Source organism: Protopterus annectens, chromosome 2.part2 (assembly GCF_019279795.1).
Source record: "Protopterus annectens isolate FY-2018-M chromosome 2.part2, PAN1.0, whole genome shotgun sequence".
NCBI classification, from domain to species: Eukaryota; Metazoa; Chordata; order Ceratodontiformes; family Protopteridae; genus Protopterus; species Protopterus annectens.
The window spans coordinates 947669347-947685860 of NC_056730.1; the positions used below are offsets into that span (position 1 = coordinate 947669347).

The 16514-nt window shown below is 39.9% G+C and overlaps 1 protein-coding gene across 1 annotated transcript in view; it reads right to left on the bottom strand.

Annotated features, from left to right (window-relative positions):
- Positions 1-418: 418 nt before the first annotated feature.
- Positions 419-16514, bottom strand: part of CAMK4 (calcium/calmodulin dependent protein kinase IV) — a 1096576-nt gene continuing 1080480 nt past the window's right edge. Inside the window, exon 11 of the mRNA XM_044064475.1 lies at positions 419-1753. Coding sequence (XP_043920410.1) covers positions 1589-1753 — 165 coding nt within the window. The 3' untranslated portion in view covers positions 419-1588. The remainder of the gene's footprint in view (positions 1754-16514) is intronic.

The following is a 16514-nucleotide window of genomic DNA, read 5'->3' on the forward strand; positions in this document are numbered from 1 at the left end:
TTTTTAATTCATTCAAGTTAACAAACTTTGCTCTAAAACATAAAGGGTTATCAAGGAAACAATGCCAAAACAATATTCCAGGGACCACCACTTTTGTGTCTGCTGTGCATGTCACGTATGAAGCAGACTGTGTACTGGGTAGAAAATGGTGCAGGGATATTTAACTCATCTGGAAATAAGAAGAACCTAGAATAGGATAGAAAAGTCTAAGGCAAATGCTACATCACTGCTGTACACATTACCGCCATGTTTAATGCAAGTATACTTAGGCGGACCCCAGTATTCTGTCCAACATACTAATACACCCAGCAACAATTTCACAAAAAGGAGATCAGCTATTCTGCTCTCTCTATATAAAAAGCTTGCTGTAACTATATTATTTATTACATGCATATACATCCAGATATTAACTCTAAAATATCATGCTCTTATAAATTGGTTTTATTTTACCACGACCTGACATAACAACTCGCTACACCTACAGAAAGCATTCTACAACTAAGCATGCTTCAGCTCTGTATAGTCTTTTCAACTTGTCTAGCCAGAATAAAGAACTTCCAAATTACTATTCTCTCCCATTTCAGGAATACATAGAGAAATCAGAAATCAGTTAATGCCTTTCCATCACATAATCATGTGGCAAACAAATTCAGTCTCAAAGTACAGAAAAGTTTCATTTGACAGGTATTGCCACTTTTGAACAAGCTTTCATTCTGTAGAATCTCTCATCCCCTATGTAAGCAAAAGTTCAGTTAAAAATTAGAAATACAGCATAACAGCATAATTACAGGAAAGTTTCTCTTGTATTTTTGTGCACAGTTTTACTTTTTTGCTCGTATCTCTACATAATTTAATTTGAATGATCATACTATATGAAATATTTTTTGGTTATTAATAAAATGTAAAACTGCTCAAGATATAATAAGGCATTCTCAAAAGTTCAGAGGACACACTGTGTATGCCTGTTTTAAGCAACACTTTCTATTCCATTACAACTACTCCATTTGTTTTCCTTAATGGAATGTTTTGCATATACAATTTAGTATACAGTCCCTTAGTAAACGCAATTATGACTGAAGAAAGTGCACAAACAGTACATTTTTAATAACAACATCACTGGTGCCCCTGGAACTCTATTAACTCTTCTCATGTAAGTACATCAACAGTAAAAATGACACCAACGGTCTAAGTCATTTATCATATAAACAAATGTACAAGTATTGCTGTAAGCTTCAAATCACATCTACACCCTTCATTTTCAACATTGTATGCAGTGACACCCTGCTAACATAGAATGCCCTAATGATTTATGATACAGTGGCGAATGGAATGTATTCTTGTTAATCTTGTTCGATCAGTGTGGATCACAGTAACGTTGTGCTCGTACATGCCTTGAAGGCAATCACACTATTTTGTAAGCAGTCACATGCAATAAAAGCTCATTTAATTGGTAGTCACCAGTCACCAGGACATTTTGTTTTGTGTGTCCCCCGTATTGCAAGCCATGCTAACAAACCTCTCTCACTGGGCAACATGTAGCTGGTGCACGAACAACTAAATGCCTCATGCAAGAAGTGTGGCGCACGGTTTAGGACTCCTCTTCAAGGTTTTGTTTGAGTTTCTCATTGTCTCTTTCTTCATTTCCAGTGCCTTGTACTGGTAAGTTGTTATGATTGTCTTTGCCACTGTCATGGCTGCCATGACTTCCTGCACTCCCTAGGCGAGTTGATGCTACTACAGCTTTTACCGCCGCCTAAAAAAGGTACAAAAAAATCTGGTGTTAATACTCTCCAGATAAGGTCTATCATTTGATAAATATGCAGTCTACATTTTATGTTTTAGTGAAAATTCTAAGTCAAAATGTTACAAAGCATTTTTGGGGATGCTGCATTATTACATGACAGTATAGATCACAAACCAGGGTATATCCATTACAGATTTCGCAGTGACTTCCAGAAAGTTGGAAAGTAAGTTCATGATAAATCCAAAAAAATTTCTTTAGAATAGAGTCACAATATTTATTTTGTGCTAGTATATTATGCATAAGAAGCTAGCTTTTCCTGGGACAGCTCTTCTAGGGACATAGTTTTCCAATCTACAGAGTGTTTTTAACATAATGTAACACAGAAACTGTATAAATGATTCCACACTAGCTTTCAGAAGGCATGCGTTACACCTGAGCCTTACTTAATCAGTGCTTACCCTGATTACAATGTTTGGTCTGTAAGACAGACATTTGCCACATTCCATTCTATGCCTGTTTTACTACTCTCTACCTGTTGCAGAACATGCTGATGTTCAGCATATTGATCACTGCTGCAGTAACCTTAGCTACCTGGGCTATATCCTGCCAAAAGGGAACTAAGGTCAGGTGGCACTATGCCAGAGTAATCCTATGGGCTAGGCTTGTAAAGGCTCCAGGGCCATTAGCCTGGTACACACCTATGAAAAATATAACAGCCATCCAGACTGTAAAGCACCAGGGCACCTTCCATGCACCCAAACTGTCAAGGAGCATGAGATGAACTAACTAATAGACAAGTTTGAGCACAACGCCCTTCAGAGCTTTACAGATGAACAGTACACTCCTCTGAGGCTTTCAGAGATGGTCAGCTTGTGCTTTTAAGTTTCCTTTGGGGTAAAAACTTCCATTTTCTTAATTTTTTGATGTTTTATTACTTTTCTTGTCAGGAAAGTTATTTTAAAGCTAGGAGTGTTGCGCTTTAACAGACTGGCTTGAAAGTATAATGTACTTTTAAAAGGAGTACTCATTTTTTTCTGTCCATTTGAAAGCAGTGCAAAGTAACTGAAAATATTTTTTCTGTGAGAACATTGTGTTTAGTTTTCTTAAGTGCTTTTTACTGTATTTTTTTCTGTCAAAAAAGTAGTGTTTACCAGCAATTGTTGCTTGTCTTCCCCAGGAAAGAGGCACCATTTTCGGCTTGACCACAGAACAGTCTACTGGTTGCATGGTCAGTCCTTCTTCCAGATACAAAAAAATAAAGGTTAAGCAAACAGCCTTCCCACCGTTGTAGCACCTACATCCACTATGAACTGGGGGGGGGGGTGCCACTTCCTCTACAGCTGTTGGGTACCCTCGGTGGGCAAGGGAGAGCCACTCTTGTTGGCCCTGGCAGAGAAAACAGAGAATGTTGTTCCCATTCCTGGGAAAACATCTGCTGCCATTAGTAACATAGTTGGTCCTATTTTCCCTGTCAAAAAGAAAGAGAAAGTATCTACTCCTCCACAAATTCCATTGGATAAGAGTAGTTTACTGTGACTGGCTTAGGGTTTAATTCAGGCTATTGATCCTTCTTGTAAAGCACTTTCTGGTAAAAGAAAGAGGGATTCCTCTTTTTCTGAAGAGATTCAAGATTCAGAATCTGAACAGGAAGATGCAGGGACTGATATAATTTTTTTTCCCTCAGATTTTTGATTCAAAGTCAGAGGAGAGGCCAGTCTCAGATTCTCCTTGTGGGGGATTCTCTTTTTCTGAGACTCTTACTGGAATGTGGTTTCTCCATCCCTCAGAAAATACTATGACTTGTTACAGAAGGATTTTCCAGAACCTACACCCATTCCTCCTGTCTTGTCTGATTTAGAGGATGTGTGTATTACTGCTTGGAATTTTCCTGATACTCAGCCAGCTGCCCCTAAAAAGGCAAATGGGATGTTTAAAATTCTTCAGTCTTTTAAATTTTTATGCACTATTCCCAAATCTGATCCAGTAGTTAAAGCTTTAGTTGATCCCACTGCCGCTAAGCACTTAGTTAATTCCAGTCCTACAAGGATGGGAAATTATTAACATGTATTGAGGGAAAGTACATACTTTCTACAACTCTGGTTTTCAAAATTGTGAATTGTCAGGCTCATATGTTAAAGTTTGCTCTAATAAATTGTGAAAGCATGAGGAATGTTTTAGCCACAGTTTCTTCTTGTAAGAAAAATCTGCTTTAAATAACTTGTTTCTTTTACTGCACAGGTCACTACTCATTGTTTGCAGTGTGTGTATGACTCTGTTGATACTTCTTCCAGGGCTATGGCCACTGGTATTGTTTTAAGGTTTGCTTGGCTGCATTCCCACAACCTCCCAAATAATATTAAAAATAAATGTGTAAATTCTCCCATGGTACAGATTTCGTTTTTGACCCCTCTGCTGTAGAGGTGAACAAAAAACGTGATGAAACAGGCAAGCTGATCTAGAAAATCTCTAATATTTTTCAGACCTCCTTTTCCAAATCGTCCTAGGGATATTCAATCTTCCCATCCACTTTTGGCAAAAAATCAGATTAAAGAGTCTCAACAAAATTTAGGTAAAGAGACATTTAAGAAGAAATGGCAAGTGGGTACCAAAAAGAAGTCTCAAATCTCCCAAAAACAAGGACAGTCCAACGTGTCTGAATGACTATTCAAGAGACTTTGTGATCCCTCTCTCCCTGGTCCTGTTTTTTTCTTCCAGAAAGTCTGAATCTCCATTCTTCTCTTTGGCATCAAATTGTTTCAGACAAATGGGTTCTGAAAATCCTTCATCAAGGTTACGGATGGCAGTTGGAGAAAATTCTTCCATTCCAAAGGGGTCATTCCTCATCCTCTAGATCAGACTCGCTTGTTTCCACCTGTTCTTCATCACATGCTGTCTCAAGGAGTGGTAGAACCAGTACCTCCTTCTCAGGTGGGGAAGGGTTTTTATTCAACTATATTCCTTATGCCAAAGAAAGAAAATGCTTGCAGACCAGTTTGGATCTTTCTTTCCTAAACCTGTTTGTGATAGTGCCCACATTCAAAATGACGTCACTTCACAACCTTTTACATCTTCTTCCTCTTTCAGGTTTCCTGGCAACACTAAATTTTAAAGATGTTTATTATCAGATCCCTATTCATCCAGACTTTAGATGTTTCTTAAGGATTTGTACATCCAGTTCACATTATCAGTTTTCTGCCTTACCTTTTAGACTATCCATTGCACCAAGAGTGTTCACAAAGTGTCTAGCTCCAGTCATAGCTCATTGCAGCCTACATGGTATTCACATTTTCAGGATTTAGATGACTTACTTATCCTTGTAAAGTCTTTTTCAAAGTGTAAGGAATCTCTGTCTTGGTTGAGAGATCTCTTACATAAGTTCAGATTCCAAGAGGACATTCAAAAGTCTTTCTTGACTCCTTTACATGAGATTGTGCTCCTGGGATGTCATCTAGACACCTCAGCTCAAACAGCTTTTCTTCCACAGGAAAAAAATAGATCTTTGTTTGCCAGTAGTAATGAGGACTTGCCCTGCCTGCTGAATAACAACTTTTTCCACATCATACTGCGGTCTCCCCATACTAAGGATTTGAACCTGTCCTTCCCTCTGCAACAGTCCCCCCAAGGGAACAAATTAATAAGTGAAAGTATGTACTTTATACCACTGTCTATAGACATATAGTGTGTTATATCCTAGGTTGTAAATTTACTCTCACCAGCCAGGGCAGTCAGCAACCAATACTATCTGTTCCTATACCTTGTCTCCCTTTTCCTTCTTATACTACAGGTCATTGACTCGTATCCTATCCAACTTGAATATTAAACTTACTGCCCTCCATTCTTTCTTTCAATATACATTACCACTGCTATTCAGCCTTTTTCCACTAGAGGACAGTTTCCTTTAGACCTCCATTCTGGCTCTAAACTTAACTTACAGGCTCTCTGATTCCCATATCCTGTAAGAGCTTACAATCCCACTCTATCTCCCTTTCTTCTTACATTCCTCACTGCCGATCCTCTCAGTATATTTTAACTACTATCAAGGCTTTGTGTCATCTCACCCTCCCCACCTATACTTACCTTAGCTTACTGCTCCTCTGATTGTTCTCCCAGGGTGAACTCCTCTGTGGCTCATCCCGCTCCGTTTGCCCTGCGGGCTCACTCCGCTCCCCTACCCTGCCCCCAAATCCCACTGCCCCCAGTGATCCTAAACTTATACATAAATTGCCACACCCCTAGACATTAACACCAACCTATATCTCCTCCCCTTAAAGTGCTATAACCTTAACTGTACATTAACACCAACCTCTATCTCCTCCACCTTAAAGTACTATCACTCATCTCCCATTACCACTGTATCTACAAGCATCCCTGCATTCCACCTCCTATGCTTACACTAATGGCCCAAGGATACCACAAACCCTTACCTTTATTAACAGTCATAACTATACTAATTATACCCTATGTTCTTACTCTCTATGAACACCATATATATCTAGGACTTCACACCCACAACAGGCAAACCTCTATTCCTACACTTAGCCCTCCTCACAGTCTTAACAACTTCCCTTGCCCAGCAAAGTATTCAGCAGCCAAGTTTCATAGACTCACTCACATCTCTCATTATAACCCAATAGCTAGAAAAACCAAGAACCTAATTTTTAAACTTTTACAACTAATCCTAAAAGTACAGGTCCACTCCCTTTTAGATGGTGATATACACCCAAACCCTGGTCCTACCACAAGCACAGCTACACAGCCTGATACACCAACTCCTACTAACACACACATGCTTACCAAGCCCCCCAACTCTCTCCTGATAGCTTATCTTAAAATTCGTAGCATCAATAATAAAGTTGCTCACCTGCATGCCCTTATAGATGTACACTCTTTTGACATCCTCTGTCTGTCTGAAACATGGCTTAATCCATCAATACAAGACAGTGCAGTTCTACCCCCTGGCTACCATATCCTGAGACTTGACTGTAATACTAAGAAAGGTGGAGGTGTATTCATACTTTATAAGAATGGATTACAAGTTACCTTGGTAGACCCCAAACCTCCACTTTCCAACAATGCAGAGATTCTTCTAACTAAGATTCAGCTTAACAAAAGTAAAGCCATATATCTAATCTGTGTCTATCTTCCCCCAGGCAATAGCATCAACACATTAGAGGCTATCCTCAACTGGCTCTCAAGCAACTACCCCCACTAAACCATTATACTTGGAGACTTTAACATAAACTGGAAATCCTGCATATCTGAGTAGCCTCCTACTCATATCAACCTATATGATTTTACCCAAACTATAACATCTCCTACCCATACTAATAAACTTAACAACAAAACAAGTACCCTTGACTGGATACTCACTAATACTCCCCAACAAAACTATAAAACAGGCACCCTCCCAGAGGACATAAGTGGCCACTTGCTTACCTATCTAATCAGATATAAAACTGAAGTTCCAAACTCAACCATCTGCAGAACTATTCGTACTAACAAAAATGTTAACCCTGCTTACTTTCAAACTGAACTAAGCACCTGTGACTGGTCACCCCTGAAACACCTCCCACTAGATAATGCAGTTAAATACTTTAATTCAAAATTTCTTTCCATTTTAGATTGCCATGCCCCATTATGCAAAGTTAGAATCAGAACTAAACCAGCACCATGGCTCACCAAAACTACCAAACAAAAATTCCTCCAAAGAAATAAACTATGGGCCAAATGGCGTTCAACAAAAAGCTCCTCAGATCACTTACAATTCAGACAGCTAAGAAACAAAACAAAAAAAGCCATATTATCTGATAAAAGAAACTATTACTACCAGCTTCAACAAACCCACCAAAATAATCCTCAGAAATTCTGGCTAGGCATCAGTAACCTCCTACACCCTGGACACTCATGCACTCCTACTCCCTCTGGCTCTGATCACAACAATTCCATCCAAATAGCTGACTCATTTAACACATTTTGCACTGAAACAATACAATCCCTAGCCAACCAGCTATCCCCTAGCACCTCATGCTCTACCACAACCTCTACCAATAATCCTCCTCTATTTCATTTTCAACCAGTGCCCACATCCCTCATCTGTAACCTCATCCAGAAACTTAAACCCACCACACTCTCTGCAGATCTACTACTTCCAGAATACCTGCACAAAGCTGCTAAAGTCATAGCCTACCCCATATCCATCCTCATTAATAGAACTATTTCTGAAGGAACTATCCCCTTAATCTGGAAAGTTTCTCACATTATCCCCCTGCACAAAGGTGGTAACTCCAAGGAGTTCTCCAATTACAGGCCCATAGCCACACTATCCCCTTTGGCAAAAATAATGGAGAAATGTATTCATTTACAACTTTTAACCTATCTACTTGAACACAATTTACTAGCACCCTGTCAACATGGCTTTAGAGCATTTCATAGTACCACCTTTGCTCTCTTATCCTTCACTAACCGCATCAATAGTAATCGTAATAATGACACTCTATCCTCAGCCCTTTTTATTGACCTGTCTAAAGCATTTGACATGGTTAACCACCACCTGCTTATAGACACACTCAAAAACCTGTCATTGGATGCCCTAACTATACAGTAGTTCCAATCATACTGAGATAATAGGCAACAGGCTGTACTATGGGAAAATACGTTATCTTCCCACCTCCCAGTTGCCCTAGGGGTCCCTCAAGGATCCATATTGGGTCCTTTACTCTTCTCCATCTTTACAAATGACCTCCATTCTGTAATTCCACAAGCTGACTGTATCCAATACGCAGATGAATGCACACTTACATGCTCTGCTACTTCCCAATCAGAACTTCAGTCACTAACCTAAAAGACCTTTAGCACAGTCGAAAACTGGCTCCTACAAAGGTGTTTTATCTTAAACCCCAAAAAAACTAAAATGCTACTATTCACCCCCACTCACAGAACCTCCCCACTTAACTTTACTATCACTTCAAATAACGGAACTATAATATCTCCCGAACCAACCACCAAACTACTCAGAGTACTAATAGATAATAACTTGCCTTTTGAACCTCACATTAATAACACCATAAAAACAGTAAATAAGAAACTAGGCTCCCTCTACAGAATCAAACCCTTTCTAACTCCTCTAGCCAGGGTCACCATTGCTCGCACCCACCTTATCTCTACCCTGCTCTTTGCCTCCCCTATCTATACCAAAATATGCAGAACTAATCTGAGTAAACTGTCATCCTCCTACAACAATATTGCCAGATTTGCAGCTGGGTCCTCCAGCAGAACTCATCACTGTATCAACCCGAATCAACTTGGATGGTTAGAGTTGCCAAATCTAATACTTTTCAATCAACTAATAGTAGCCCATAAGATCCTGTATCTACCTCAAAATACACCCATACTTATGTCCCTAGTCACCCCTATAACAATCTCAAAACCTTACGCTCATCTAACAAACTACTTGTACAAATATCTAAATCCAACAATTCAGCTGGTGACACCCTGGTCTCTAATACAGTAGGTAAAACCTGGAACAGTCTCCCAAGTCAACTAACCTCACTATCCTCAGTTAACCTATTTAAAAGCAAGCTCAAACCCAACCTCAAATCACACTGGCTATGCCCCTGTGATAACCTAGACTAACCACCATACCCTTTTCTAGACTCCCTTGATTGCTAGCCTCTTATGAACATTATCTTGTGTTTACTCGCTGACAATAGTGTGCTTGACCATTCTGAGGATTTTTCCTCATGTAAATATGTATATACTACTGAATGACTAACCATTTTCATATATGACCACAACTCTTGTGAGACTGAACACTATAATTGTATCCTTGTATTTTGCTTTTGTATACTCTATCCTTTAACACTAGTGTTTTTCTTTTGATATTTTGTGTAACTTTAGTATCTATAGTATCTCTTAGATATAATTTCCATTATTAATTCAGACTACTGTGGTATCTAGGTTAATTTTACATCAGGTTTTTCCCTATTGGAATACAGAGTATAAAATCCTAGATATGAAATATGTTATAAAGTTTTGTAATGTACCAATTTCTATTGTAAATATCATTGTCTTGTCCTATTTGGTTGTTGTTTGTGGAGCTTTTCTCCCCTGGCCTCCACTGAAAATGGACATATATCCAGCTGGACTAGCCCGGTCAACAAATGTAAAATGAAATAAAATAAATTAAAATAAAATCTAGTTCTCCACTCAGACTTTGGTAACTACGACGAATACAACAGGATTTTGGGTCTCATGGCATCTATGATTCTCATGATACCCCTAGCCAGACATCACAAGAGAAGGATACAGTGGTATCCGAAATCTGTTTGGTCTTGGCATCAACACCCTTTATCTTTTAAAATCCCAGTGCTGGGGCTTGTCAGAAAAGAAATATTTTGGTGGACAGAAAAGATATTGTTGACTCCAGCTCTCCCCCTCTTCAACCCTATTTCAAAGCAGTCAGTCACCAAAGACATTTTGCTTTGGAAGCAGTTTCAGGAGGGATAAAAGTGCAGGGAATGTGGGTCACCAGGGACAGATCCAAGCACATAAATATCAAGGAGATGGGTGCCTTGATCAGGGCACTCAACTTCCTGAAACATCTGTGGTCCCTAAGACCTCTTCAGGTGATTTCAGAAAACACCATAGTTATGTGGTACATCAACAATTAAGGGAAACTAGGTCATATCACCTTGTCAGACTAGCCATGTTAGCTTAGAATATAGCTTCACAGCACAATTTCACTCTGCAGGCATCCTATATTCTGTTAGAACAAAACTGGGTTGCAGACAAGCTGAGCAGGACCAGGGCAGACTCTCACAAATAGAAACTAGATTGAGGAGGTGGGTTCTTCCAAGCTTTGATCCATCTATGTGGAGTTCTTGGAGGAGACTTCTGCCTCCTCTTCAAACAATCAACTGCCAAGATTCTGTTCCAGGATTCCATGCAAGAATGGCTAGAAGAAAGATGCCTTATCTTTTGTTTGGACAAGAATGCTCCTGTTTGCTTTTCCACCCTTTCCACTAATATACAGAGTACTTCTGAATATTCAGAAGGAATCATCAAGACCATTGTGGTGACTCTTCTGGTCCAGGCAGCTGTTGTTCTCCCTTCTTTTGGAAATGACCATGGGCAATTACCACAAGCTTCCTCAAAGAATGGATCTACTCACACAAGAACAGGGATGTTTGCTACATCTCAATATTTGTATCTTCAATTGACTGCCTGGGTGATAGGTTCTTAATTCCTTTTACACACCTGTTTACTGAGGATGTGCAGTAGGTGCTAATGGAGGCAAGAAAGCCTGCAACTAAAAAATCATATATTAGCAAATGGAAAAGATTTTTTAGTTGGTGCCAACAACATAATCAGCACCCATTCAGAGCTAGTTGTTCTCTGGTTTTACAATATTTTGTGAGTTACTATCCTATGGTCTTTCTTATTTCTCTGTCAAGGTTCATTTATTGGCAATTTCATCACATCTGCTCATGGATCCTCCTCTTTCAAGGCAGTTCCATGTCAAAATGTTCTTGAAAAGGGTTTTGTATAACAGGCCTCCAAGAAAAATGGTGGCCTCTCCTTTGGATCTTAATTTTGTGTTAGAGAAGTTAGCACTTGCAACATTTGAACCTGATAACCTGGCTGAGTTGGGGTTCTTTACATGGAAAACAGTTTTAGTGATTACTCTGACCTCTGCAAGAAGGGTATCTGAGTTGCAAACTCTTATGGTGAGTCAACCCTATCTCATTTCCCATAGGGACAGGGTTTATTTGAGAACTAATCCTTCTTTTTATGATTAAAGTGGTATCTGAGTTTACTTTAAGCCAATCTATCCATCCCCCCCGTTTTCTTACCTGAACCTAAAATAAGTAACAACAAGTAAATACGCAATACATAACAACTGTGAAATTTTCATGCAATAAATACTGCGTTTCCTTAGACTTGTGCCAACAGAATTCTGTGCAATAAGAAGTAGTTGTGGAATTCTGTGCAATAAATACTATGTCTCTTTAGCTTAGTAAATGTCTGTCAGTGTGTAAAACAGTAAATATTATGCAGTAGGAATGTCTAAATGTAGTAATGTGAATTGTTGTATATGTTAGATGTTTGCATATAGCGCCTGGAGTAACGTAATTTCATTCAGTTGCACTTGTGGAGTCTGAATGACAATAAAGATTACTTTGACTTTTGACTTGACTAAAAATGGGAGAGAAAGGATACTCCATATCTTGGATGTCCTCAGACAACTAAATCTTTCAGATCTTCAGAACAATTGTTTATTTCTTGTGAAGGTAAGAAGAAGGGACAACCTGTGTCAAAACAGACTATTTCCTAATGGTTGTCTAAGGCTAACCTTTTGTTATGCTCACCATAACAAATCTATTCCAAACTGGGCCAAGGCTCACTTTACCAGGGCCTTGGCTTCATGTATGGCTTTTTGGAAAGGGGTAGATTCTAGAAATATCCTAGAAGCTGCTGCTTGGTCATCTGTACATACTTTTACAAAGCTCCATATGCTTGATTCCTTCACTAGGTCCACATCAAGCTTTGCTAGGACCATTATCTAGAAGCTCCTGGACTCTTTTACTTCCCACCTCCCAAATGTATCTAGGGTAATCTTCCCATACAGCTAAGGCTAATGCAGTAGTGATCAATATGATGAGCATACTACAGTTGTGGAAGTAAACTTACCAAAACAGTAGATGTTTGAATAATCATTGGTGCAGTAGCCGTCTCATCCCCCTTGTTTCTTGGTGTGTTTTTTATGTGAGGATGTGGGCATTTGTGTTTTGTTGTTCCTAGCATTGTCCTTTCAGGGCTCATCCTCCCTCACTCCGCTGATAGTAAAGCTCTGAAGGGGTTCATATCCAAACTTGTCTTTAAGTTAGCTGAGCTCAAGCTACCTGATAGTTTGGGCGTATGGAAGGTGTCCTGATGCTTTGGAAGTTGGATGGCTGATATATCTTTGGTAGGATAAGCCCCATATTGCTACAGCTACTGCAGCAGTGATCATTCAAACATCTACTGTCACATTAGGTTTACTCAAATGACTGCACTATCTAAAAGGATATAGAATGAACTCAGATACAGACTGACAGCTCCAGTGATTGGACAGCTTGAAAAGGGTGCATATCAGAAGCAGGATTATTATTTTTCGTTATTCAAAAGAAGCAAGTACTTTCCACAAAGAGGTCATTTTCCACTGAGAACAGTGGCTTCATTTAACAGTTACCACCACAAACTCAGTTAAATTACAAATAAGTGGGGCAAATGTATTTTAAAGAGCCGGGCCTGCATTTAACAGTTACCAGCACAAACTCAGTTAAATTACAAATAAGTGGGGCAAATGTTTTTTAAAGAGCCGGGCCCTGTTCTTATTATCATTATATTATGTGTAACAAGGTAGTGCTAGAGTATGACAATTACTTAAAACTGTTTAATTATTCAGTGGGCTTTCTCCAGAGAAAACAATACCTTTGCAATGTCATCGACAACAGTTTAAAGTTGCTGAAACATGAAATTCCACTATAATGAGTTCAAACTACAAAGGAGCTGTACTCCATTATCAAATGTAGCCTCTGTTCAGCAACATGATTGCATTGTAAGTTTTCAAAATGAAAACAGATTCCAAGTATATAACACAGAATAAATAAAGAAGTTATGTACTCACCATAACGTTCCATGTGAGTTGTTCATCTTGCCTTCATTCTTACTGATGGGTTCAGAGCCGATCCTTGGCTCTGACTCAGCCTAATGCAAAAGCTCGAGGTCTTCAACCAGCTTGAAGCCTATTCCCTATTCCATGATGCACTGGTGGTGCTGATAAACTACATGCCACTCTTGATATGCCAATAACAGAGGAAAACTAGATAAAGGTCAATACAACTATGAATTAGGTGAATACTTGGTCCCCAAGAAGCTTGGATGGGGGTTGGAGGGTGGGACATAAGAATGAAGGTGAGGTGAACAACTCACGTGGAACGTTATGGTGAGTACACAACTTCTTTATGTGAAGTTGTTCAATCTCGCCTTTCATTCTTACTGACGGGTTAGCGTCCCAAGCACCATCTTTCTCGGGTGGCTCACTGGAGTATATTCTTCAGGACAGTGGAACCAAAGGAAGTCCTGTCCCTGGAGGCCCTATCTACTTTGTAATGAGTGATGAAGGTATGAGGTTGTGACCAAGTAGCTGCTGCACAAATAATACCTATCGGTAATCTGGCAGTAAAGGCTAACAAGGTGGAGACAGCCCTAGTAGAATGGCCCTTTATCTTTTGATGTAATGGTGTATTTACTGAACTGTAAGTGAAAGAAATGCAGTCTGATAACCATTTTGATAAAGTGGTGTTGACCACAGGTGCACCTTTTTGGAATCTGAGAAAGCAACAAAGAACTGCTCTGTTTTCCTGAAATCTTTGGTCCTCTAAATAAAGTTGAAGCTGTCTGTGAACATCAAGCTTGTGAAGCATATACTCCATGTTATTGCCATATTTAGGGAAGAAAACAGGTAACTCTATAGACTGATTGAGATTTGACTCTGAACATACTTTCAGTAAAAATGAGGAATTTGTCTGAAAAGAAACTATCATTATGAAATATCATATATGGAGGTTTAATGGACAAGGTCTGTAACTCTGAAACCCTTCAAGCAGAAGTAATGGCCACTAGAAATATAGGTTTCCATGTCAAATACTTCAAGTCACATGAAGAGGCTGGTTCAAAAGGTGGTAGGATGATTCGAGAAAGAACAAAATTTAAAATTCCACGGGGTAATCAGAGATTTAATGGGTGATCGCAACTGTAATGTGCCTTTGAGAAATGCTTTGGAAAGTCTATGTGACATAATATTAGACCCTTGAATACCAAGGTGAAAGTTAGATACTGCAGCTAGTTGGACTAATGGTTGCGGCAGCTGCCTCCTCATAAAATAGTTCAGTTAAAAATTCCAAAACAGAAGATATAGGAGCTAAATAGGGATCAATGTGATTTTTCAATGCCCATATTGAGAATCTTTTCCATTTGCTAAGATACAACGTCTTAGTGGATTATTTGTGGGAGGATATCAGTATATGCTGAGCTGCAGCTGAAATATTCTGAAACCTGACTATATTTGGAATTGGAGCAGCCAAGCTGTCAATTTGAGGGACTGAAGAGATGGATGAAGAGCCCCCAATGAGTGAATCAGAATGTCTGGAACTGGGTCCAAGATCCAAGGTTCTTCCAATAGATGAGGTCGGAGGAATGGAAACCAAATCTGACAAGGCCAGTAAGGGGCTATGAGGATTATGGTCCTTCCCAGAACACTGGCTTTCTGTAGAACTTCTTGTATCAGAGGAAAGGGTGGAAATGCATAAAGGAGGCCTGTGGGCCAATCATGTACGAGTACATTCCATGGGGCATCCCCCAGGTGGGGGATTAGGGCAAAGTAGCTGCTGCATTTTGTGTTTGTGGGGATGGCAAAGAGATCACAGCAAGGCTGACCCCATTTGCAGAACATCTTTTCCGCTACTTCTTTCTTCAGGGATCACTCATGAGGCAATAGAATTGCCCTGCTCAGTTTGTCTTCTATCACATTGGACCTCCCTGGGATGAGCATTGCTATCAGAAAGCACTGGGTAGAGGTTGCCCACTGCCATACTCTCAGGGCCTCTCGACATATGTGGTAATATTTGGTTCCTCCTTGTTTGTTGATGTACCAGACTACTGACATGTTGTCCGTCTGGACTGCAATGGTCCCTAGAGGGAGAGAGTCTTGAAGGGACTACAATGCTAGAAGTACCGCTCTCATCTGTAGGACATTGATATGCAAATTGGTCTCGTGATATGTCCATGTGCCTTGGGCTGTCCTTCCCTGATAATGCCCCCCCACCCTATCAAGGAAGCATCCGTGGTCACTGTGGGAATTAGGGTTGGTAACACAAAAGGTCATCCTATTGTTATCAAATGTGACGTTAGCCACCACTGTAGGTCCTTTTTGCAGGTCTCCATGATTATAATCTGATGAGACACTAGTATATTTTGAAAGGACCACTGTGTGAAGAGGAGCCATTGGAGTATGCGCATGTGCATTTCACCCAGTGGAATTGCAATGATTGCTGCCGCCATTGTACCCAATATTTTGAGAACTAGAGATGCTGGAGCTTTTCTTCTCGAAATAAATGTTAGAACTTGCTGATGAAGAGCATAGACCCTTTCTGGTGGAAGTTTCACATTCATTGTGGTGGTGTCGAAGTCTGCTCCTATAAACACGGTATGCTGCGACGACGATAAGGCAGACTTTTCTAAATTTATGGTAATCCCCAGCTGACAGCAAAGATTCATGGTCATATCCCTCACTTGTATGAGTTGTTTCCTGGTTTTGGTGGTTAGGAGCCAGTCATCTAGCTATGGAAACACCTGGAATCCTAGCTGTCTGAAGTGAGCCGTGACTACTGCCATATATTTGGTGGATTCTCTGGGGGCTGTAGTGAAACCAAAGGGCAGGGCTCAAAATTGGTAATGACTGGCTCCCAGCTGAAAGCACAGGTGATCTCTGGATGGCCTGGCTACTTTTATATAGTAGTATGCATCTTGGAGATTGACTGAGCACATCCAATTGTCTTTCCCTAGAAAAGGGAATATCGACTGCAGCATGACCATCCAGAACTTTGTCTTTTTTACAGATTTGTACAGTCTGCTGAGATCCAAAATAGGTCTCCAGTCCCCTGTTTTCTTTGTAACTAAAAAGAACCTTGAGTAAGTTCTAGAACATTGAGGATTTTGTTTATGGGGG